We start from the raw sequence: 24,153 nt of genomic DNA, 5'->3' as shown, positions 1-24,153 counted from the left end.
GAGGAGAGTATCCCAGATGCTCTCTGAGTCCCTTCTGGCTTCAGGAATTAGATAAATGGTAATGCCACTAACCCTCTAGGTGATCTGGGAGAAGGGAGTTTTGGGAACATGATGAGGTCATTCATTTTTAGACATGCTGTGTTTGAAGTGTCTGAGACAGACCAGCTTTGGCTAGGCCACGCACGCATCAGATGCCAATTTCCTAAACATGGTAACTACGCAGGGACAGGCTGGTAAACGCCTAACACCAGGCTCTCCAGGAAAAATCAGTTCTGGTTTGTAGCGTTTTGCTTTCTTTCCTGTGTGTGTGTGTGTGTGTGTGTGTGTGTGTGTGTGTGTGTGGTACTGGGGATTGAACCTAGGGTACTGTGCCACTGAGCTACCTCCCGACCCTTTTTATTTTTTATTTTGAGACATGGTCTCACTCGTCGCCCAGTTGACCTTGAACTTGTGATCCTCCCACCTCAGGCTCTTGACTCGCTGGGATTACAGGCAGGTGCCACTGTACCTGGCTACTGTTTTCTGATTTCCATAGTGTAAATACACTCACTCTGGCCAGTCTCAAGCTATCACCATAAAGTTACTAATGGGATCTCAGCAGAGATCAGCTCTTCCGGCCCATCTGGAAGTCCAGGACATCCGTGACTGTAGGGGGGGCTGGGGTCTCCCAGGTGCAGCAGAACCTCTGTCCCGACAGCAGATCTTCAGGAGATGGAAGAAGAGCTCCACAGGCAAGGCTGTCAGAAGGAAAACCGAGCAGAGAGGGCTTCATGATCAGCCTCTGCAGAATCAGCTCCCACCTTCTCATTTGTCCTCTCAGCCACCCCGCTACTAGAATTGGCCTACTTGAGAGCAGGGAATTTGTCAGTTCTCTCTTTCTGTGGCATAGCACACAGTAGGTGCTCAGTAAATAACTCCATTAATGATGTTTGGATCAAGATTCAAAGAACTTTTTTAAAAAATATTTTTAGTTGTAGAGGGACACAACACCTTCATTTTATTTATTTTTATGTGATGCTGAGGATCACATGTGTGAGGCAAGCGCTCTACCACTGAGCTATGACACCAGCCCCAAGATTCAAAGAACTTAACAAGCTAAGTTGAAATCACAAAATCTGCAGCTGGCAAGAAGAAATTTAATAGAGGTAAACAAAGAAGTTTGCAATTAGGGTTTGCTTTTGTTTTTCTTAAGTCAATAGCACCAGAAGATAAAAAAGGAGGAGTTAGTCATTGTTCTTGAGAGAACGATGTGGCGATTTAGTTGACTGCAACTAAATCCTATCATAATGACCTGTGTAGCGTGGTCCACAGGTCGGCAGTAGGAGCATCCTCTGAGTAGAGGACAGGAACGTAAAATGTACTTTTTTAGATCTCAGATCTATCCCAGACCAACTCAGAATATGACCTTTTTCAAATTTTAAATTTTTTTTGGCACTGGGGATTGAACTCAGAGGTGCTTAGCTACTGAGCCACATCCCCAGCCCATTTTATATTTTATTTTGAGACAGGGTTTCACTAAGTTGCTTAGGGTCTTGCTAAATTGCTGAGGTTGCTTTGTACTCACAATCCTCCTGCCTCAGCCTCCCAAGCCGCTGGGATTACACGTGTGCACTACCATACCCAGCTAGAATATGCCTCTTAAAAATTCCCAAATTGATATTCTTGCTCACTGGAAGTTTGAGATAGAGTGGTCTATAGACCTCCGTGGAAGAGCGGCATTTGGTCTGAAGTGGTAGTAACCCCCCCGCAACCACATAGCACTTTCAGTCTATGGCACTGCATCTTCGAACGGCAGTGACCAACTGGAGGACACTTAGGGAGGGCAACGAGGATGACCAAGGGTCAGAAACCACAGCATGTGAGGAACCAGACTCAGGTGCTTCAGCTTGGAGGAGACTGGGAGCTGGGAAGGAGACATGTTAGCTGTCCTCAAGTATTTGAAGGGCTCATTCAGGGAAGGAAGATCTATGTCCACGAGTTTCATGAGGCAGCCCAAGAATAACTGGATGTACGTTATGAACAGACATTTTAGCTCAATGTAAGAAACGCTCCTACCAGGGTTTAATAGACACTTCTTGTTTTGTCTGACCCACACCATTCCGGTTCTTCTGGGAACCGTTACCTTCTGTTCCAACTATGAGGTTCTCAAGGCAGTCCCTGTATTTCTGTGTGAACCTACCAATTAGATCAGGAATGGGCACCTGTCCCATAGGGGTTTTTGGAATCAGAGCTTGCAGTTAGCTTCTCTCCTGTGGGAGGTGGCAGAGGAAGTGGCAGCATCCAGAGATTTCCTGTCCTATGAAGCTCCTCTCTGCCAGACAGAAGTGAGAATCCCAGCCACGTGGATTCCCTTCTTAGATCCAGCTGCGTCCCTGGCCCTTTCTTCTGCTGCATTACATAAACCTCGAGCCCTCCAAGAAATTTCCTTCTTGCCTGAGCAGAAGCTGGACTTCTGTACTCTGCAACCAAGAATCCTGATGAACACCCAGGCAGAACTCTCCAGATGTGTCACCCTTGTGAAATGTAATGCATTTGTTAAGGAAGTATTTGTGCAGTTTGAATGCCCACTGGAAAGGGCTTACAGGAAGGTTCTTCTGTAGAAGGTGGTAGCCCTAAAATGGTAACAGGAGCAGTGCTTCCATTTAGTGCTTGTGTTAACAGGAACAATGTGGGCGCTCACAGGGGAAGACGAGTTTGATTCCCATTAGACATTGAAGTTCTTAATTATTTTTTTGGCACTGGGGATTTAACCCAGAGGTACTTTAACCCTGAGCTACATCCCCACCCACTTTTTTTGACACAGGGTCTCACTAAGTTGCTTAGGACTTTGCTAAGTTGCTGAGGCTGACCTTGAATTTGCAATCCCCGTATCAGCCTCCCAAGCCATTGGGATTAGAGGTGTGTGCCACCACACCCAGCTGAATTTCTTAAATTTTAAGATAGAGGTTCTTAAAATTTCTAACCTCAGAACCCCTTTTATGATCCTGAAAATTGAGAACCCGAGTTTTGTGTTTTTTTTTTTTTTTTTCTTTTTGATGCTGGGGATGGAACGCAAGGCCTCACACATGCTAGTCACAGTATCACTGAACTACGCCCCAGCACCCACTAAGTAGTATTTTCGTGTGTGTGGTACTGGAGATTGAACTCAGATTGAACTCTTACCACTAAGCTACATTCCCAGCCCTCTTTTGGTTTTTGAGACAGGCCTCACTAAGTTGCTGAGGCTGGTCTTAAACTTGAGATCCTCCTGCCTCAGCCTCTAGTATCACGGAGATTATAGGTGTATGCTACTACACCTGGCACAACAGAGGGATCTTAAAAATAATTTAAAAAGTACAGAAACATCACATATTAACATAAATACTTTTATTAAAATCATTTTTAAAACAAAAGAAAGGAGTAGCACTATTTCACATTTTCACCAATCTCATTTACATCTAATTTAATAGAAGACAGTTGGATACTCAAGTCTGCTTGTTGGTTTGATATGTTGCTTTGGTTGAAGTAAATAAAGAAAAAGTGGTTTCATATGGATTTGCAGATGGAGGGAGAACCTCATGAACCCCCTGAAAGGGATTCACAAACTGCCAGGAACCCTCAGACCACACAAAAACCACTGTAATAAACTCCACTGCTTCTCACTTGAAGACTCTACATAACCATTTAATTAGTATAAGAACAGGCAAATCCTTCCATAGCCAAGATATTGAAACAAACTGCAAAGGGGTGTGTGATGAGGGAAACTTGAACTCTGGTTAATTCAATTTAAAAGGACATCAGTTTTTCTTTTTTATAGTGTTTGGGATGGAACCCAGGGCCTCCTCCATGGTAGGCAAGTGCCCTATCACGGAGCTACACCTCTAGCCCCAAACATTCTAAAGTTAAGTTCTTGTTCTATTGCCCAGGCTGAGCTTGAACATCTGGGCTCAGTAATCCTCTGTCTCTGCTTCTAAAGTAGCTGGCATTATAGGTGCATGCCATTGTATCTGGCTAAACAAACATTTTTTCTTATGGTGCTAGAGATTGAACTTAGGGTCTTACATATGCAAGTGCCTTACCACTGAGCCTCAACCCAAGTCTGACAAGTTTTTTTAACTTGAGTTCAAAATTACTGTCAGTTAAGTTTATACATTACAATTTTTTTAAAGCTTATTTTTCTAAGCTAAGAGAAAGTAACATGTCCTATACAATCAGAGCTAACATTTGTACAGTAGTTTTATGTCATACAAGGCCTCTTACTGTGCCCACATGATGTCATGTAGTCCTTAGAAGCCCACATTAGAGAGGAAAACTCAGAGCAGAATCCACTCGCCCGAGGTTGCCAACAGGAACAGGCTATGGAACCAGACTTGGTTGAGTTCGATGACTCGAAGTTCCATGTTCTTCCCTCATTCAGCTGCCACTGATGTTGCAGAGGAGGAACACAGAGCTGACCAGAGTCTTCAGGTGATCCACACTGCCCCTTGCTAGGCCAAATTCCTTGTGACCAAGTGACGCACTCTAGGACGTCCTTGCTCTAGCACTAATGAACACATACTTCACAGTAAAAAGCTAGCTTTCCAGTTCTGGCAGAGGGGAACTTTTGCTTATGTCCATTTTTTCCACATACACAAGAGACAGCATCCATTCTAGAATTCAACTGGACTTTATTAGACACACAATACAATATGGTTGCAGGAAGCAAACTGAAAAGACAAAGGAGAAAAGACACAGTTCTATCTATTTTATAATTAAGTAACAGGAGGGCAAGTCACTAAATGAGTAACAAAACAGTTAAGCTTGATGGAAGAATGATCTTTTTCTAGTGTCCATACCTGAAAGACAAAGTAAATCACATCTTTAATCTCACAATAATTTCCCGAGACTACAAAACCTCCTTAAGCATATGAGTGAAAGCCGCGTAGTTAGAACTTCGGGAAGAAGTGAGTGATCACAAGGGCGCTCCAAGACCAGGACCAAGCCGACCTTTGCCCATTCTTCACTGCCCCTCCCCCTCCTGTCACCCCTCCTGAGGACAGCTTTTCTGAGGGAACACAGATGCTGGGCACTATTAGGGAGGTGAGAAGGGGGAGCTGCTGCTGGTGGCTGTGAAAGGGAACTCCATCAGTTCCCCCACCAGTGGCTCAGAAACGGCCTGAGAGCTTCCCGTCTCCCCTGGCGACGGAGCCCGTTTCCACCTCGATTCTAGTGCTCAGGAAGCTTGGTAAGGCAAACAGCGAGGACAGCAATGGAACAGACTTCAATTTCAAAATCTATCACCAGCTCCAGTTATAGCTGATTCCACTCAGCACCTCACAGAGAACTGTGGGGAAACAAGGCATGAATTTCAGGGGGTTGAGATTTCCCCAGAAAACCAAGTCTGACCCTAACAAGATTATAAGATAAATAAGGCCAGAAAATTTTTTCTACATATAAATTTCTGAAACACAAGACCCTTCGTTATTTAACTTATTGAATCTTTATTTATTTATTTATTTAAATGGCACTGGGGACTGAACCCAGACACTTTACACTGAGCTACATTCCAACCCCTTTTTATTTTTTATTTTGAGACAGGGTCTCAATAAATTCCTGAGGCTGGCCTTGAACCTATAACCCTCTTGACTCCGCTTCCCACCACCACACCCATCTTTCATCATTCTTTAATCTGATAAGACAACTTCTAGGTTGTTTCTGCAGCCCATTAACATACATTGGAGCTCTAACCTGAGTGGAATTTGGCACACTGCCTTTTTTTTAGACGATGTTCAAGTGGACTGCTTATGAGAAGTACTTAACGAATCTGATAGTCCTGGATGGTGGAAGCTGAGATCCAGAGTTCTGGTGTCCTTGTCTCTATCCATATGATAAATAACTTTGACCAGAGGCAAACTGCCCAAAAAGAACCAGCACAGCCAGGTTCAGTGAAAAAAGGTTCCTGGGTTGAACCCCAGTAACCCGCCCCCTCCGCCACCACCAAAAAGAAAAAAACAAAAGTAAGAATCTGTTCCTCTCAACTGTTTTCCCAAAACACTGATAACCAACACCGGGGAAAATTACCGGTTAGGTAAGGCAGCAGTGTCCAAACCCAACATGAGCAGTTCATCACCTTCCTAAATTCTTGGTTAGCCCTGGATGCATGTAATGGGCAGCACAAGACTGTGTGTCTAAAATGGAGCCTTGGGTCGGCTCTAAGGCAGAGCCAATTACAAAGTCCTCTTGAAAACTTAGGGAAGTTCTTCTACCTGGGAAGAACATTCCTATCAGAAACATTTTTATGTCTTACACTACTTGTGCTTACATTACTTCACACATAGTCTGAGACACAGTGAATATTTGGTAAGTATCTTAAAAAATGATTAAGCATTTGATACCTCTTAAGTTCTTTACCAAAATAAATTACTGAGATATAGGGCTGTAGCTCAGTAGCACAGCGCTAGCCTAGCATGTGAGGCACTGGGTTCAATCCTTAGCACCACATAAAAATAAACAAATAAAAAGGTGCATTGTGGTGTACTCCTGTAATCCCAGCAGCTTGGGAGGCAGAGGCAGGAGGATCAGGAATTCAAAGCCAGCCTCAGCAAACAGGGCTGGGGATGTGGCTCAGTGGTTGAATGCCCATGAGTTCAATCCCTGGTACCAAAAATAAATAAATAAACAAACAAATAAGATAAAGGCATGCTGTTCACCTACAAGTATTACATTTTTAAAAATTATTGAATCTAAAAGCAAAACAACTGTACTAATAAGTAATTCCCAAACATTTCATGAACTAAATAATCCAATATTTTTGTTTTTAAAAAACTGAGTAATATCTTGTTTATATAGACTCATATTTAGCAACAAGGCATGACAGCACAGTTGTAATTCCATCTACTTGGGAGGCTGAGGCAGAAGGATGGTAAGTATAAGGCCAGACTGAGCAACTTAGTGACACCCTGTCTCAAAATAAAATAAAAAGGGGTGGGATGTAGCTCTGTAGTAGAGCACCACTGGGTTCAATTCCGAGTGCCACCAGAAACTTTTATTTACATGAAAATACCCCTTTCCATAAATAGATGACAATGAAAATGATCAATAATTCAACAGGTAAACAACAGACAGGACACACATACACACTCCTAGGCAGTTCCAGAAAATTGTATGAAACGTTAAAAAAAAAAAAAGAAATTTGCCCAGCCCCACTAAAAACTTAAAAAAGTGTAAATTGAATCCTAATTTTCACTTGTCAGAGTGGCTAAGATGGAAAAGTTTGACACAGAGCACTGGCAGGAAATGAAGAAAGAGGCACTCGGCTGCACTGTCACTGGGAATGTGAATGACACATATTCTTGGGAAAGGAAAAACTGACACTATTTATCAAAAGTAAAAATTCACATATTCTTCACCCAGAAATCCCTCTTTAGGAATTACTGCTACACATATACTTGGACACGCACACGGAGACTCATGTATAACGATGCTCATCCCTACACACTGCTTTGAACAGTGGAAACTGGAAACCCAAATGTCAATCAACTGGGACCGATTTAAAAAAATGATACATCTACACAAAGAAAGAAGTGTGCTATAAATATATTCAAAATATAAAAAAAATGAAAAAAAAATAGGATTAAATTTATGTTAAGAAAAAGAAACACCCATATATATGCAAGTACATATATGGAGATAGACTCATTTTTGTGCAGTAGCCTTTTAATCACTTGAATTAAAAGTTTACCATGCCATGATTTATGTAATACAAATTTAATCAAGGGGCTGGGCATAGGGGGTGCATGCCTGTGCCAGCTACTCAGAAGACTGAAGCAGTTCAGTCCAGGCAACTCAGCAAGACCCTGTCTTGCACTTGTCTAGCTTTTGTGAGGTCCTAGGTTCAATCCCCAGTACCACAAAATACTAAAAAAAGAAGAAAAAAAAAAAAAAATCAAGATAGTCAAAAAGCTGTACTAGAATTAATCAGAATCAGCACGAGCTAAACCAATAGGAATGTGATGCCTGTAATCCCAGTGGCTCAGGAGGCCAAGGCAGGAGGACTGTAGGTCTGAAGCCAGCCCCAGCAACTTATCAAGACTGTAAGCAATCTAGTGAGAGCTGTCTTAAAATAAAAAATAAAAAGGGCTGGAGATGTGGCTCAGTGGTTCAGCGCCCTTGGGTTCAATCCCTGATACCAAAAAATAAATCAATAAATGGGGACATGGCTCAGTGGTTAAGGTCCCTGAGTTCAATCCCTGGTACAAAATAAATAAATAAATAAATAAATAAATAAATAAATAAATGTAATAGTTTGCATATCGCTGTTATCTTTTTTTTTTTTGCGGTGCTGGGGATTGAACCCAGGGACTTGTGCTTGCAAGACAAGCACTCTACCAACTGAGCTATCTCCCCAGCCCATATCCCTGTTACCTACTTTATTTTTTCTTAAAAAAATTTTTTTTGATTTTTGAGATAGGGTCTCACTAAATTACCCAGGCTGTCCTCAAACTTGCAGTTTTCCTGCCTCAGGCTCCTGAGTTTACTGGATTACAGGTGTGCGCCACTGAGTGTGCATATATCTACTTTTACAGACACTAGAAGGCTGGGAAACCCCAGGCCCATGGGCAGGGGGGTACTGGGGATTGAACTCAGGGGTACTCAATCTCTGAGCCATATCCCCAGCCTTATATTGTATTTTATTTAGAGACAGGGTCTCACTGAGTTGCTTAGCACCTCACTTTTGCTGAGGCTGGCTATGAATTCCTGATCCTCCTGCCTCAGCCTCCTAAGTCACTGGGATTACAGGCATGTGCCACTATACTCAGTCCAGGCTGCAAACTTTTTTTTTTTTTTTTTGCAGTACTGGGGATCAAACTCAGGGCCCTGTGCTTGCGAGGAAGGCACTCTATCAGCTGAGCTATCTCCCCAGCCCTTGCAAACTTTTAATGTTGGCTAATCCGCAAGTTCTTGTTTAATTAACCAAAAGTTAGTTTAAAAAACAAGCCATGTTCCATGTCTCCATCTTTTTTCAGCCTGTGGCAAGTCAGTAAATGGGACTAACTACAAAGCCCAGGTCTGTAACAGTGCCAAGGGCCAGAGATACCTACTTTTGGAATTCCCACTCTCTGTTGTCCAACGGGCACACCTGCCGTGTTTTGAGCCAGCGAGAGATGCAGTGGAAGTGAAAAGCATGCTGAAAGAAAAGATGTATTTTATTAAAAACAATTCCGTGCAAGCTTCACCATCTATTGACAATATCTCTCACCAGACAGTGCAGCGATATATACCACAGGTTGGAGAACAAGAGCAAATAACGACGGGCAAAAGTTCTACAAAGGACCATACCTCGGTCCCCTTGTACAAGGATATTTCCAACAAACACATTTGTTAGAGATGCCAGTATTACTGAAGCAATTATTTAGGGAGCACAGAGTATGTTCTTGCAGTGAGCTCTCTTCTCTTCTCTTTAAGGAATATAGAATGTGGCTGCTGGTTCCATTTAGCTTATTAGGGGATGCTTCTACTTTCCTTGAGAAAGGAGGATCTGGGCACACACAGATTCCAAACTTCCCCAATCCTGGTCACCAGTCACCAGTCACCAGCCACCAGCCTCTAGCCTCCTCTACCCGTGAAGAATGAGGCTCCTCTCCCTCTGTAGGGAGTACACTGCCACTGCTACCCAGGACCAAGATAGGTTCCTCCCCGCTCAACTCTAATCAAAGGAACTTTACTTCCAAATTCATTCATAAATAATACTGATAACACAAGAGCTCAGCACTTAATAAGGCTTTAATGAAGAATTTTGTTGTAAAAAGGAAAACTGGGATTAAAAAGAAAAGTACTCTGAGGTACAAGCTATATATAAGCAGCTGAAAGAGTATCAACAGGCTGTTTTCATGACGAAGACAGGAAGTAAAAAGGCAAGAATCCCAAGAACACTGGTAACCGACAGGCGACTAGGAGTTGGCTTGGATTTGGGAAAAGGAGAATCTGTGTGCAGCCTTTTGGTGTGAGTTGATGACATGCAAATGCTAGTTAGGGACTGCAATGGACACTTTTCTTCCTCCTGCCCCACTCATATGAGGAGAGCATTAAGAGGAGCAACAAGGATTCCCCCTCATTTAATCTGTGATTGGTGGGGCACAGGAGAGGAATACAGACACACCCCAACAAAACCAAAGCTTTTGTACGCTTGATTTAATAACAACTTTGAAATCTGATTATGTATCCCAGAATACTCACGGACCCTAAGAAATCTTACCACATAGATTATCATTTTGTGAACTGTCTATTGGCAACAAAAATATAATTCAGTAATTGAGAAAGGGATCCACACCTAGCACACTGTGGACTCTCATCATTCCATTCTTACAGAATGACAGCCTTCTGGAAGATCCCACTCCTGCTGACTCTCATACAACTCAACGTGAAAAAGGAAACAGGCAGATTCTCCAAGAGGCAGAAAGCCGAGACATTTTTCTCAACCCCAGGTGCTGGGAAAAGGCTCATGCAAGGGCATGCAAGATACCCACCTCCATCTCCCACTTCCCCTACTAAGCACTCTGCTGAAGCACAGGGACCTTTACCCAAGTCCTTGGGACGACAGCAAGTGCTCAAGGGCAAGTGAGGCTTCAAATGAGACTTCAGGGCAGGTGGCAACATCCCTAAGCATTCTGATCCCAACTTTCTTCCCATTAGTAATCTAAGACATACTAGTGGGTATATTTAGCAGACAATGTACAATTCACAGAGGGGACTTGACAGTACTCCACAGTTTGCAGATGCTGACATGTATTACCTCAGTTGAGCCTCACAGCAACCCTGGCAAGCAGGCATGACAGATAGTATTATCTGAACTTTACAGACAGGAAACTGAAACCCAGACAAGTGACTTGCCTAATTCATGGAGCCGGTTTGTAGAAGACTCAGAACTAGCACTCAAGACTGGCTTCTAGCACACTATGCCTGTCCTCCTTCATGGCAGGATCTCTAAGTGAGTCTTTCCTTAGCCAAACTAATGGGGAAATCCACCCCTTTTCCTTCCACACAAAGGAATATGATCCTCAAGATATGCCTGAATGTCAAGGAGAGCAAACAGCCCAATGTACTCTCTATATCCCCACAAATGATGACAGTTATCCTTTGGCCAATGTGGACTACTGTGAAACTGGCAAAAGGGTCCTGACGGAAGATGAAGAATATGCACCACAGGCATGGGTAGAGACAGGAGTTTCAAATCACACAAAAGAGCACTGAGCACTATCGTCTGTCCACAACCTCAACCCTAAATTTCCATTTACTTAGAGTTGTTAACACAAGCTTATGCTGACTATGTGCCCAAAGTTCCAAACATTTTTTAACATTAAACCACTTAATCTTGACTACAGTTCTATGTGGCCTGTTATCCACCCAATTTTACATGAAGGGATCCAGGATTAGAGACGTTAAATACCTTGGCCTGAAGTCACTTAGTAAATAAGACATGGATTGGTAGTCCCCAGAACCTGGAACTCCCTGTGTCGTGTTGGGAGCTGTGGGCTCTGTCCCCTTGGCACAGGAGGCCTGGATAGGACAACTTTAACTCACGTGACTAAGACTATATGGCTCAAAGGATGACTTTTCAACACATGCTAGAAATGACACTTGATGTGTTACCCTTCACAGCTGTCATACCCTGGAAGGCCAGACACATACAATGCACATACAGACACAAAACATTTCTGGCATGAGCCATATTTTTCTTTTTTTAAAAAAATTCTTTCTTTTGGGGTACCAGGGATTGAACCCAGTAACCACTGAATCACATCCCCAGTCCTTTTTAAAATTTTTATATTATTGCTGAGGCTGGCCTCACGATCCTCCTCCCTCAGCCTCCCGAGTCACTGTGATTACAGGTGTATGCCACCACATCTGCTCTTTTCTTTTTGATGAGCCATATTAAAAAAAAAAAAAAATCCTAACTCAGTTCATTTACCACATTTAAAACACACACACACACACACACACACACACTTAAAAACTCAACTTATCCACCAATCTTAGTTCCACAGACACTTGATCTTAAAAAGGTCTGTCCCAAAGACAAATCCTCAAAATACTGCAAACAAAACTAGGTGTACTTCATAATTAAGACAAACTAATACTTCTTTGCAATAACTAATTATGTTTATCCTGTTACAGGTGAACAGTATGAGGATTTAAAATCTTTTGTACTATTTGTATACCTTTTGGGAGAAAGGTGGGCTAGTCATTTTTTTCCTAGTTATTTTCAAGACTGGCAAAGCAGGAAAAGTGGCAATATGTTTACAAGCCATGCTGATAGGTAAAGACGTTTCCTTACGTTACAGACTCCCCACGCAACGGTACACTCTTCGGAAGTAGCAGATGCCTGGTTAGCTTGACATTCTATGCCTGTGGGAACAAGAGGAGCAGAATCACTGGACCTGGGAGCAGCAACCTTTCAACCTGGAGCAGCTAAGCAATCCTCAGGTGGTTAATTAGCCATAACTGTTTTTTAATGAATGTGAAAAAGGGTGTAGAATAGATAGCAATGTGACTTAGCAGCAAGATTTCCTATTCTTGCTTAAAACTGTGTTAAAAAATAGGAAAACTGCTTTTAAAATCTGAGCATAACCTGAATTGTTAAAATGTGCTTCCACCAAATTTGGTAAATTTGGTTAAGTCACCTGATGACTTGCTGTTCTCAGAGCTGCTCTTTTCCCTATTTTTGCTGAACGCTTCCTCTTAGGCCCTTCCAGCACCCAGGCCTTACAGCCCAAAGTCTTAGTGGGTAACCCTCCAGTCCCTAAAGGGGTCAGGAAGGAACCTGAACTGCAGTAGAAGCATAGTAAAAGGTGGAGGGGTGAAGAGGTCCTTGTGCACCTTCGGGTACAAGCATCAACTCAAAATTCTTCAAATCACTGTCAAGCTAAGCAAACTTATTAAGCTGAAAGGTTAGATTTGAGGTCCACCTCTGTGTGATGCTAGCTGCCTGTGAGGTGATGTTGTCTTTGAAGTCAAGCAAATAACTGCAAATGTACCCAAATATCAATTTTATAAAGGAAGAGAAGAAAATTTAAAGAGAATAAAAATCTGAGATTGAGAACTGATGGGTAAAGCTCCACTGGGGATAAATATTCAAAGAATAAGATTTACTAATATAGAGTTTGCTTTTTCTGAAGATGATAACCAAAGAGTTTCCCTTCTGAAGAATAAAAAGCTTTGGGGAAGACCAGGATTTAGTAGGGTATAATTACTTCAAACTATCACAAATGGAAAATGGTAAAACTGTAAAAAGATAATGCTGAGATGTTAATGGGTATCTTAGGGGAAGAGATATCACGTAATAAGCACCCCCCTCAAAATTATGAAAGGCAAAGGATCTGAAATCACAGAACTTGCTTTTGCCACTGATTCACACTACAGAGTGACTTTGGTTTGTCATCTGGGAAGAACAGAGAGACTGGGATCTGTGATGTATATTTAAGAATTTATTGGGGAGGGAGGGGAGGAAGTTTTGGGGAGTGATACTGACCAAATTGTTATATTGTGTGCATGTATGAATATGTAACAACAAATCCCATCATAACTATAATGCACTAATTAAAAAAAAAGGAAAAAAATTTCTCAGGGCATGGTTGCTTCAGTGGCACATATACTAAAGCTGGAATGACACAGAAAGTAAGAGCATGACCCTTGTGCAAGATGAGAGCAAATTTGTACAGCATTCCATATTTTAAAATTCACACATACACACAAAAGAATTTAATGGAGCTATGAATACACTATGATATATAAGAGAGAGAAAATAAAATCTGATGTCAATTTGGATCCTCTAACGTGAAGACTATGTGTTATGAAACAAGCTAAGTAAAAGCCTCAATTACTATTAAAGTAAAAACCCAAAGTTTCAAGGTAAGTTCTTCTGGCTGTGGCCATGGCACATTCACCTCAGGAATTCCTCAAGCCCCCTTTGTGATATGGTCCATTCTCCCCTCCACCACTCTCCTTCCTGTCATTCAAGATCCAACTTAAATCCCTGCTTCCGGACTGAAGCTTCTTCTAACCCCCTTGCTGAGTCGTTTTCCTTTCCTTCAAGCACTCATAATACTTATTATTTTTTTATAACATTTATCAAATGACATTATGAATTAGGCACAGTGGTGCATGCCTGTAATTCCAGCAACTCGAGGTGCTGAGACAGGTGGATCACAAGTTTGATGGCAGCCTGTGGCAACTTAGTGAGACCCTGTTTCAAAATAAAATTCAAAGAAAAAAAAAAGAAAGGGCTGGAGATGTAGTTCAGAGGTAGAACACTTCTGGGTTCAATCCCGAGCACCACAACAAACAAGCAAAAATTGTTTTCAGGCTTTTAGTGCAAGAGAGGGAGGATTGGGGTTGAGTCAAGTTACTTTAAACAGGGGCAGGAACTGTTCACTGTCTACAGTGAACAGACAACTACATACACCCTGCCAAGGCAGAGCTTATGTGATTTATAAAGCTTGGGAACTTCTAAACTCTGATACAACAATGGTACCACCAAAGGACTGCTAGGGAAGCCATGAGCTTCTCTGCAAAGTGGACTGATTTCACATCTTCAAAACAATGATGGATTCATAGTTTTACAAAGATGCCAAGGTCTTTATGGGTGAAGGCCGGGTGCAAGATGAAGGTGCCCTCTTAATGTGGAATAAGATTCACAGTACATTCTATTGTCATGTATAACTTAAAGGAAAAAAATTTTAAATTTAAAAGAAAGTAACACCTTGTAGAATGTGTATTTCGACAGCTATTTAAAACAACCAAGATATGGGACAATGTAAAATGAATACAAAACTATAGGAATGCTTGTAGTAGTAATGTAGACTCAAAGAGTAAGTCTTCAGACCAAGAATGTTTTGTAGGAGAGTCTGAGTAGGACACAGCCATAACCATTCTTTATTTATTTGCTGTTATGTATATAATTATCCTTTTAATGCCAGATCACATTTATTGGAAAATGGCCATTGCTAAATCAAGATTCCAGTTTTCCAGACTGGGGTGTAGCTCTGTGATAGAATATGAGGTCCTGGTTCAGTTCCCAGCATAAACAACCCAAAAACTTGTTTTCATCTTTAACAAAAAGTCTTTTTATAAAAATCAGAAATCCATTTATTTTTTAAAGTTGTAGTACCAGGTTTCTCTTCAATGTCAATATGAATGGGGTACATTTCTTTCTTGTGTGCCACCATGCCAGACAAAGGCGTACATTTCTTAAGAGTGAAGACTTGGTCTCATTTACCATTTTAACCTGGTACCTAGTAAAATGCCAGGATATACTCACTAATATGAAAAAGGACATGATTTAAAAAAGAAAATACACTCATAATATTTTGTTGAGTTCAATATTCTACTTCATTGGGCATTTAAAATACGAAACAGAACAGGTATCTAATGAAATTTTACAATGAACCCACAAGTATTCAACTCTAAGAGAAGAGCGCACATAAATGGTATTTGTCTTTTGTGGTCTTCCCAAGAAGTGTTCTCTTGCATCCAGAGAGGCACACCTAATGTAGAGGCTGGGGGAAAAAATCAGGGCTATATAAAATCATTAACTATTTTCAGATGAGAGTCTCAAGACAGTAAAATTTCTGTGTACAACCTGTAAAATGCAAGGCACAGAAACTGTCAAGCACACAATCAAAAACCCACCCAAACACATTTAAAACTGGGAGTGTTTTTGTCTGTGATGGGTTCCTTCCATCTATTAAACACTATGGTAGTGGCTGACTTGCTTTGATTGTGGTGTGAAAAAGAAAACAGGGTCAAAGCTCAAAGCAGCCAAGAAATGTCAACTACCAGCACATGTCATGACTGCTGATATAAAATAGTTGATTCATGTTTCCAAGTTGCAATGATCAAACTATTCTGCCATTTTGTTTTTGTTATTTATCTAGCAAATATTTAATGAGAATTTATTATGTACTGGACACTTTGCTAGCTATACAATACTACATAACATGGACATGACAGAGAATACCTAATTAAATCATTAATATGAAGGCAAACTGCAGGATATCTTGGGAATGTTCAACTGAACCGCAATAGCCTGAGTGCTCTATGTAAGCATGGCCAGGAAAATATAGAAAATGTCTTCAAAGTCAGGTACAGTGGCACACGCATGCCTATAATCCCAGCAACCTGGTGGCTGAGGCAGAATTATAAATTCAAAGCAAGATTCAGCAACTCGTCAAAAACTTTCTCTCAAAATATAAATGACTTGGGGACTGGAAATATAGCTTAGTGGTAGAATACCACTGGGTTCAATATCTACTACCCTCACCAAGAAGAAAGTTCAAGGTGAAATTCAAAGATCAACTGTGGGTTAGTCTTATGCTGCCCAATAATGTAAGCATTAGCCACATGTGGCTTGAACAACTGAAATGTGGCTAGTCTGAATTGAGATGTGCTTAAGTACAAAAACACACTAAATTACTAAGACTTGGTACAAAAAAACAAAGAATGTAAAATAGTGTATCTGCTTTTTTTTCTTTTTTTTTTTTTTGAGGTGCTAGGGATTCAACCCAGGTTCTCACACATGCTTAGCAGGTGTTCTACCAGTAAGCTACACTACCGGTACTGTATCTTACATTTTTTTCACATTGATCACATGTTGAAAATATTTTGGTTGCCACAGGTTAAATAAAATACAATATTAAAATCAATTTTACCTGTTTGTTATTAATGTGGGTACAAAACTTTTAATTCTGAATGTGCTCACATTTGTGGCTTACACTGGATACTATTGTGTCAGACAGAAGTAGGGAGAAGAAGTGTAAAATGTTCCAGGCAGAAGCAATGATAATATAAGGACCCTAAAAAAAGGCATGGCAGCCAGGCACAGTGGCACATGACTGTAATCTCAGTAGCTCAGGAGGCTGAGACAGGAGGATCACAAGTCAAAGCCTCAGCAACTTAGCAAAGTCCCATCTCAAAATAAAAAATAAAAAATGGGCTGGGAAGGTGGTTCAGTGGTTAAGTACCTCTGGGTCATTCCTGGTACCAAAAAGAGGAAGGAAGAAGGAAAAAAAAAAAAAAAAACATGGCTCTTCAGGAATGGAAAGAGGGCCCAAGAAACTACTGGTGAGCAGAAGAGGGCTCAAGATGTGGAAATATACAAGAGTGATCTAAAACAATAAGTGCCTCTACTTCTAATTCTATAAGCTTAGTTTCTTTGCCCCATTTCTCACCTCAGTAAGAAACCATTTTAGCATTTTAGCACCCGGGTGAAAAAGTAACCTTAATTGTTCCTGATGTGACCAATGCTCTTTTTTTTTTTTTGTATTGGGGATTGAACTCAGGGGCACTTAACCACTGAGTCACATTCCCAGCCCCTTTTTATATTTTATTTAGAGACAGGGTCTCAATAAATTATGAGGCTGGCTTTGAACTCATAATCCTCCTGCCTTAGCCTCCCAAGCTGCTATGATTACAGGCATGCATCACTGTGCCCAGCATGACCAATATTCTTGCCCCATTCTACAGTCCATCAACAACTATAATCAGATCTAAGTGTTGACTTATTTGTAAATATATGGAGATTTAAATGAAATTTCTTTACCTCAATGATTACCTATTTAGATGTTGGCAATGATGCTATTTTTACTATATTTGGATATAATACCAAAAAGCTTACTCCCTGGACTTCCTTTGGGGTGGGGCAGTAAGAGGGATTGAACTCAGTGGCTGAGTTTCCAGCACTATTCTGCATTTTATTTAGAGATAGGGTCTCAATGAGTTGCTTAGCACCTCGCTTTTGCTGAGGCTGGCTTTGAACTTGTGATCCTCCTGCCTCAGCGCCCCCCAAGCCACTGCAATTACAGGTCCGGCCTGGCAATTTCTTTTTTTTGTGGTCTGGGGACTGAAACCAAGACCTCCTACATGCTAGGCACACATTCTATCACTAAACTATACCCTAATCCTTTATTTTTTTGAAATAGGGTCTCACTAAGTTGTTGAATTTGGCCTCAAACTTGTAGTCCTCCTGCCTCAGCTTCCTGAGTCACTGGGATGACAGGCATGCACCACCATTCCTGGTGAGACCTTTCTTCATACAATTGTCACTCAGTATCTGAGGGGAACTGGTTCCAGGACTGCCCTGTCCTAACCTACCCTGCAGATATCAAATGTCCTTTATATAAAATGGTGTAGTATTTGCATCCAATCTCTGCACATCTTCCCCCACACACTTTAAGTTCTTTAGATTACTTATAATATCTAACAGAATGTAAATGCTATGTAAATGGTTGTTACACCATGTTGTTTAGGGAATAATTTCAAGGAAAGGGTCTGTGTAAGTTTGGTGGAAATTGTTTTTTTTTTTTTTTTGAGATGGGGTATCATGATGTTGCCCTGGCTGGCCTCAAACTCCTGGGCTCAAGTCATCCACCTGCCTCAGCATCTTGAGTAGTTGGGACTGTAGGTGCATACCAATGCACCCAGTCAGATGCAATATTTAAAATAACACACTTGCAATCTGGTTGTTTGAACCTGTAAACACAGAACATGAAGAAGGGCTAACTATAAATCAAGTCCAACGAAAACTAGCTCAGAATATTTTAGCTTAAAATTTATTTTCTTCCATTCATATCTGTGTATGAGATGGGAATTACACAGGAAGAATCAACCGTGCCTGTGTCCACAATTCATTCTAAATGTGTCCTTGGCATCTTCAGATTTAGTAATTTATTCTAAGAGCTGGGTATGCTTCTAGGACATCATAAAAAAAAAAAACAAAAAAACAAAAAACTTTTATTTTGAACACACCAACAGACTAGATGCAGAAACCCCAAGCACTCTATGGTTCATATCCTTGTGAAAAAGAAAATTGATCACTTCAGGACAGCCACATCTCTGTAACCTCCTCAACTTCCTCCCATCCTTCTCCAATTACTTACAAAGATCCATAATGTGGTTCCTGCAGATGGCACAGTTATCAACCACAATATCCCAGGCCCAGAGGGCTACTGCATTCCACTGCAAAGAGAAAAAGGGGGAACAATGCACTCGCCTTATGACACACATGCTTCTTAGGATTTTACGCTGCAGTTGCAGCTATAGGGACAGGGACCACCAAACAAAGGTATTTTTGGATATTACTGTTCTTTTATTTTATCAGAGGACAACAGTAGGCTACCTGTATGCCTTCACATTCTCTAAAAGACTGAGTATATGAACATAGAAAGTAATGAGTAATGTTTTAATTTTCCCCTATAGCTTAAAATAATTTAGCTCCATCAATGTAAGCAAATTAGAAATAATTTGAAATGTCTGTTTTAGGTTTAATAAGGACAAACAAATTATTGTGCAGTTTCTCTGGCAGTTGCAAGAGCTCAAAATCTGCATAGGCAAACACTGGCTGGTAAGGCAGCTTTGGAAGTATGAGCAGGGAGTGAAAGCTCAGAACAGAATGAACAAAGATGATGATTGGATCATAAGTGGGTAATCATGGGATAAGCTGGATAACCAGTTACCCAGTGTCAGTACACAGAACAAGGTCATCACTTAAAACTTACAAGATTACTTCATAATGATCAGTACAATTTACTAGATTTTGTTTAGTGCTTATCAAATAAACGATATCCTTAACTTTTGGACCTTTAGTTAAGATAATTCCAGTAAGAGTTTATCAAAAAGTAGTATTTAAATACTATAACTCTCTCGCTTCTGCAATTATATATACTTCCAAACACCCCATTCTCCACTAATTTGGTGCCACTTCCCAAACCTCCATCTCTTTCAAACCCAGCTCTCAGGGTCTAGAAACTTCTTCAGCACTTTTCACATCACTACTTCTATTATTCTTCAATATGGCTGCCGGCTGTAACTGAGTGACCACGTTACAGCAGTGACCACAATGAGTCACCAAAAAGAAAAAGAAAAAGAATTTAAAAAGTCCATAGGAGGGGAAATATTGTTTTGTGCTTAGCTAGATGCTGCAGGAATAACATCTTCCCTCCTTCAGGATCTGCATTTTGATAGACTTATTTACTTCATCTTGAGCGAGAATCGACACTCCTCTCCCAAACTGTTGGCAACCTACTAAAAGGGATCTCATGCAAAAAGACACGTTCCACATTTTTCCTTTCCCACTCTTACCAGGTCACTTGAGACTAGTACTCAACCCTTCTTAAATGCCACAAGAAATTGGCTCGCATTTTCCTTTGACCAATTTCCACCATGCCTTAAATTTTTTTTTTTTTTTTTTTTGGGGGGGGGTCGTTGTTGAAGAGGATCTGGCTGGACGTGACTGAAAAGCACAGGACTGGGGGGACCCAGTGACAATCGGTAGACGTCTCAGAAGAGCCAAGCTTTACAGTTGAGAATTTAAGTGGGGGTGAGGGCCAGAGAGGGCGCTAATGGAGGCCTCCCTTCGGCGAGGACCAAGTCGGGGCTACTTAGAGTCCGAGGACCCCAAGTTCCAAGAAGGGGCGGGTCAGAGGGATCACCCGGCGGGCTTCTCAGAGGCCTCCAGTGCGTGGGATCTCAGGTTCCCGGCCTTCGCCGCACTGCCCCATCCTCCACCCGCCGCAGTCGCTCGGACTCCCCATTCCACCCACCCCACCCTGCCCTTCCCCCACCCTCAGCACTCCAGTGACAGCTCCGGCGCTTGGCTCCCGCAGCCAACTCGCAACCCCACGCATCTCAATAAGCACCAACGTGATTGGTCCCTCAGCCTCCCAGGGAAACCAACACCGCTCCGAACAGTGGGCCGCCGTCATGCCCATCAACTCTAAGGCCCGCCCCCCGGCTTCCTTTCATGGGACCCGGTCCCAGGAACGCCCTGAAATGAAGCCTTTTCCTTCGCGCCTCGGTCATCCTCGGGCCTGCCAGCCAGATCCGCGCCTCTCTAGCTTCCCTGAGGAAAGCGCTGGCGAGACCCAACCTTTTTCACTTCAAAGCGCTTCTTGCCCGCGCCGCTGTTGGTGCCGCTCGGGGTATCCACATCCATCGCTGCCGCCATTTTGGAAACACACGGTCCGTCGCCCGGTCACTGCGCCTGCGCAGCGGCGCACGCCGCGCTCCCCTCCCCACGCCCGGGCACCTCCTCCCACACCCCGCCCCTTACTGGCGCGCGAGGGGGCGGGTCATGTGGTCCCGCCCCTTAAAGGCACTGGCACGGGATCCCCGCCTGGCGTCGGCTGGAAAGGAGGCGGTGGCCCGAGTGGCTGAGGCGGGGTCAGGCAGAGCTGAGAGACGTGAGCAAGCTGGATGGAAACGTTTGGAAGGGCCCGCGCTCGTCGCACTCCCTTGGGAAGCTCGCGGCAAGGGAAGCTCGCGGCCGCACTCCCTCGGCTGGGGCGGCGCCTGGTTCTTCGGCCTCGGCCCAGGACCTGTGCCCTGGCGCTGGCCCTGGCCCCGGCCCACAGCGCCGCTTGTGAGGCCCGGGCGGTGGAAGAGGCGAGGTAGGCCGGTCTCTGGCCTTCCGCACGCCCTGACCCGCTTCCAAACCAGGCCCGAGGCGCCGTCACCCGTCGAGGCCTGAGGCCGGGGCCTGCCAGGGCCTAGGCACCGTCGGGTTTCCTGATTTTAGTTCAGGAAATGCTCGTGAAATGCCTCGGCGGTGAGGAAGGAGACCCCCCCCCCCAAATGGCCTGCCCAAGGCCGAACTGAGCAGCCCTGCCTTCACCTTCCTACCAGAAACGGAGGAGGCCTAGAAGCATGGGAGGTGCCATCTCCCGCCAGCCCATAGTATCAGTTGATCCCAAATGGTCTTTGGTAAGATGCACAACTCCAATTTAAGATATTGAGTGCACATCCCCATTCCTTCATCGGTCAAGTGGAAAGGGTCCTTCCTCTCTAATTTCTGTCCTCTTTCCACTCCTTGCACTGTAGTCAAAGTGGGCCACCTGTAGTCGCTGAACTTGAATTCTGCTGAGGCTTTCTGACATGTATTCTTACTGTTTCTTCCCACTTGGCCAAAGCACGTGTGTACTTTATGGCAACTCTTCCATGTCTAGACCAAGCTTCCCTTTTACATCTCTAGCCTTGCAGATCATTCTTAAATTTCAAATGTCTACTTGCAATCTTACATATCCTCTTTTCTTATTTTTTTTTTTTAAGTCGTAGGTGGACACAGTACTTTTATTTATTTTTATGTGGTGCTGAGGATGGAACCCAGTGCCTCACACCAGGCAAGAGCGCTGTCCACAACACCAGCCCCCATATTCTCTTTTAAAAGACGATTGGGAGGTAATGGAGTATTCTTAGTCGTAAACAAGAGCAAATCCAAGAATCACAACTTTAACGCAACTTGGAAAGAAATATTGTGTGAGCCAGGCATGATGGTGGACATCTGTAATCCCAGTAACTCAGGAGACTGAGACAGGAGGACCCCAAGCTCAAAACCAGCCTCAGCAACTTAATAACTCCCTTAGCTACTTAGCAAGACCCTGTCTCAAAATAAAAAGCAAATAAATAATTAAAAGATATAAAGGGCTGAGGATGTAGCTCAGTGGTTAAGTGCCCCTGAGTTCAATCTCTGGTACCAAAAAAATAAAAAATTGAGAACTGGGGCTGGGGTTGTGGCTCAGTGGTAAAGCGCTTGCCTAGCACGCGTGAGGCACTGAGTTCAATCCTCAGCACCACATATGAATAAATGAATAAAATAAAGGTCTATCAACATCTAAAAAATATTTTTTTAAAAAATTGAGAACGTAAAGGATTATAGGAATCCTACAGTTTTTCTTAACCCAACTTTTAATGATTCTGTGTTAAAACTGTCACTAATTTATTGTGTGCCTACAGACCCCAACATGGGTACTAGAAACCCATAGTAAACTGAAGTATTAAACACATACTTATCCATCATTCTTGTCTTGAGTATGTACTAGGCCCTGTTTTAAAACAGGAAAGCTACAATGAAGAAGTCAAACTCCTACTGGAGAAATAATATACAAGTCATCAAATAAATACATCAGGAAGTCTTAAGCATCAATAAATGCTATGAAGAAAATAAAATTAGATAATGAGATTGGGGGAAGGAGGTGGTGACATTGATTTGGATGATTAGGTAAGGTCTCTAATGAAGAGTGACATTCAAGCTGAAGTCCATATAGTGGCTTCGAAGACCCTGGGTGATCTGCTTCCCAATCTGTTTACATGGACAGACATGCCTTGAGTAACATGGATACATTCTGAGAAAGGCATTATTAGGCAATTTTGTTGTTGGATGAACATAGAGTGTATTTAGCACAAACCTAGATAGTATGTTCTACTACATAGACACCTAGGCTAGATGGTATAGCCTGTTGCTCCTAGGTTGCAAACCTGTATAGAATGAATACTGTAGGCTATTATAACAATAGTATTTATATATCTAAACATAGAAAAGGTACTGTAAAAATGCAGCATAAAAGCACTGGGGAGGGCTGGGGCTGTAGCTCAGTGGTAGAACACTTGCCTCACACATGTGAGGCATAAAATAATGTAAAAATAAATACATTAAAAAAATTGTGTCCATTTACAACTGAAAAAAAAAAAAAAAAAAGAGAATCTAGCTCAAGGTAGAGCACTTGCCTCACACACACAAGGCCCTGGGTTCAATCCCCAGTACCAGGCATAAAAGATGAAACATGGTACATCTCTGTATAGGACACTTACTGTAAAAGGAGTTTTCAGGACTGGAAGTTGCTCTGGTTCAGTGAGTGAGTGGTGAGCTGATTATAGTCACAGTGGTGACTTCCAAAATCTTGTCAAAACCAAAAGTCTCTTCCTCAAACTGAACTGGTCCTTCCTGACTCCTCTATTTTCTAAGCCAGAAAACTTATCAGAAAAAAATCTCTTGTTTTTTATTCTGGCTTCTAGGTTATCACCCTACAACACCTTGTCCAGATTTTTCTACTGGGCCTATAAATGCTCTGGGCCATATTTTTACCACCTCTCCTAGCTGGATCATCAACATTGTAAATGTCATCTTGTCCACCTTCAGATCTACTGCCCATTTCTTTGGATTCGCTGAAGACCCTTTGATCACACTGCACTTCATTGGAAATCTGATGATTGGGCTCAAGAGCAATAACTTCGCTGAATTCTTTTTTTTTTTTTCCTTAGTTGTAGATGGACACAATACCTTTGTTTTATTTCTTTTTATGTGGTGCTGAGGATCAAACCCAGTGCCTCACACGTGCTAGGCAAGTGCACTACCACTGAGGTACAACA

At 42.3% G+C, this 24,153-nt stretch overlaps 1 protein-coding gene across 2 annotated transcripts; it reads right to left on the bottom strand.

The window, feature by feature from the left end:
* Nucleotides 1-3,344: 3,344 nt before the first annotated feature.
* Nucleotides 3,345-21,019, bottom strand: RBX1 (ring-box 1; the record flags this gene model as incomplete). 2 transcript variants are annotated; one of them, XM_079140808.1, is made up of 5 exons in its annotated part: nucleotides 20,879-21,019; nucleotides 18,891-18,969; nucleotides 12,293-12,363; nucleotides 9,060-9,145; nucleotides 3,345-4,814 (listed from the first exon to the last, which is right to left on the bottom strand). In XM_079140808.1, exons 1-5 carry the CDS (start codon nucleotides 20,954-20,956, stop codon nucleotides 4,802-4,804), a joined length of 327 nt encoding a protein of 108 aa, XP_078996934.1. In that variant the 5' UTR covers nucleotides 20,957-21,019. The 2 variants fall into 2 exon arrangements, with proteins under 2 accessions (XP_078996934.1, XP_078996935.1); XM_079140809.1 differs by lacking the exon at nucleotides 3,345-4,814 and having other exon boundaries at nucleotides 9,056-9,145.
* Between the last annotated feature and the right edge of the window lie 3,134 nt (nucleotides 21,020-24,153).

This window comes from Sciurus vulgaris, assembly GCF_902686455.1.
Source record: "Sciurus vulgaris genome assembly, chromosome: 5".
In the NCBI taxonomy this organism is placed as follows: domain Eukaryota; kingdom Metazoa; phylum Chordata; class Mammalia; order Rodentia; family Sciuridae; genus Sciurus; species Sciurus vulgaris.
The sequence above is the reverse complement of the archived record's forward strand: the minus strand, read 5'-3'. Positions and strand labels throughout refer to the sequence as shown.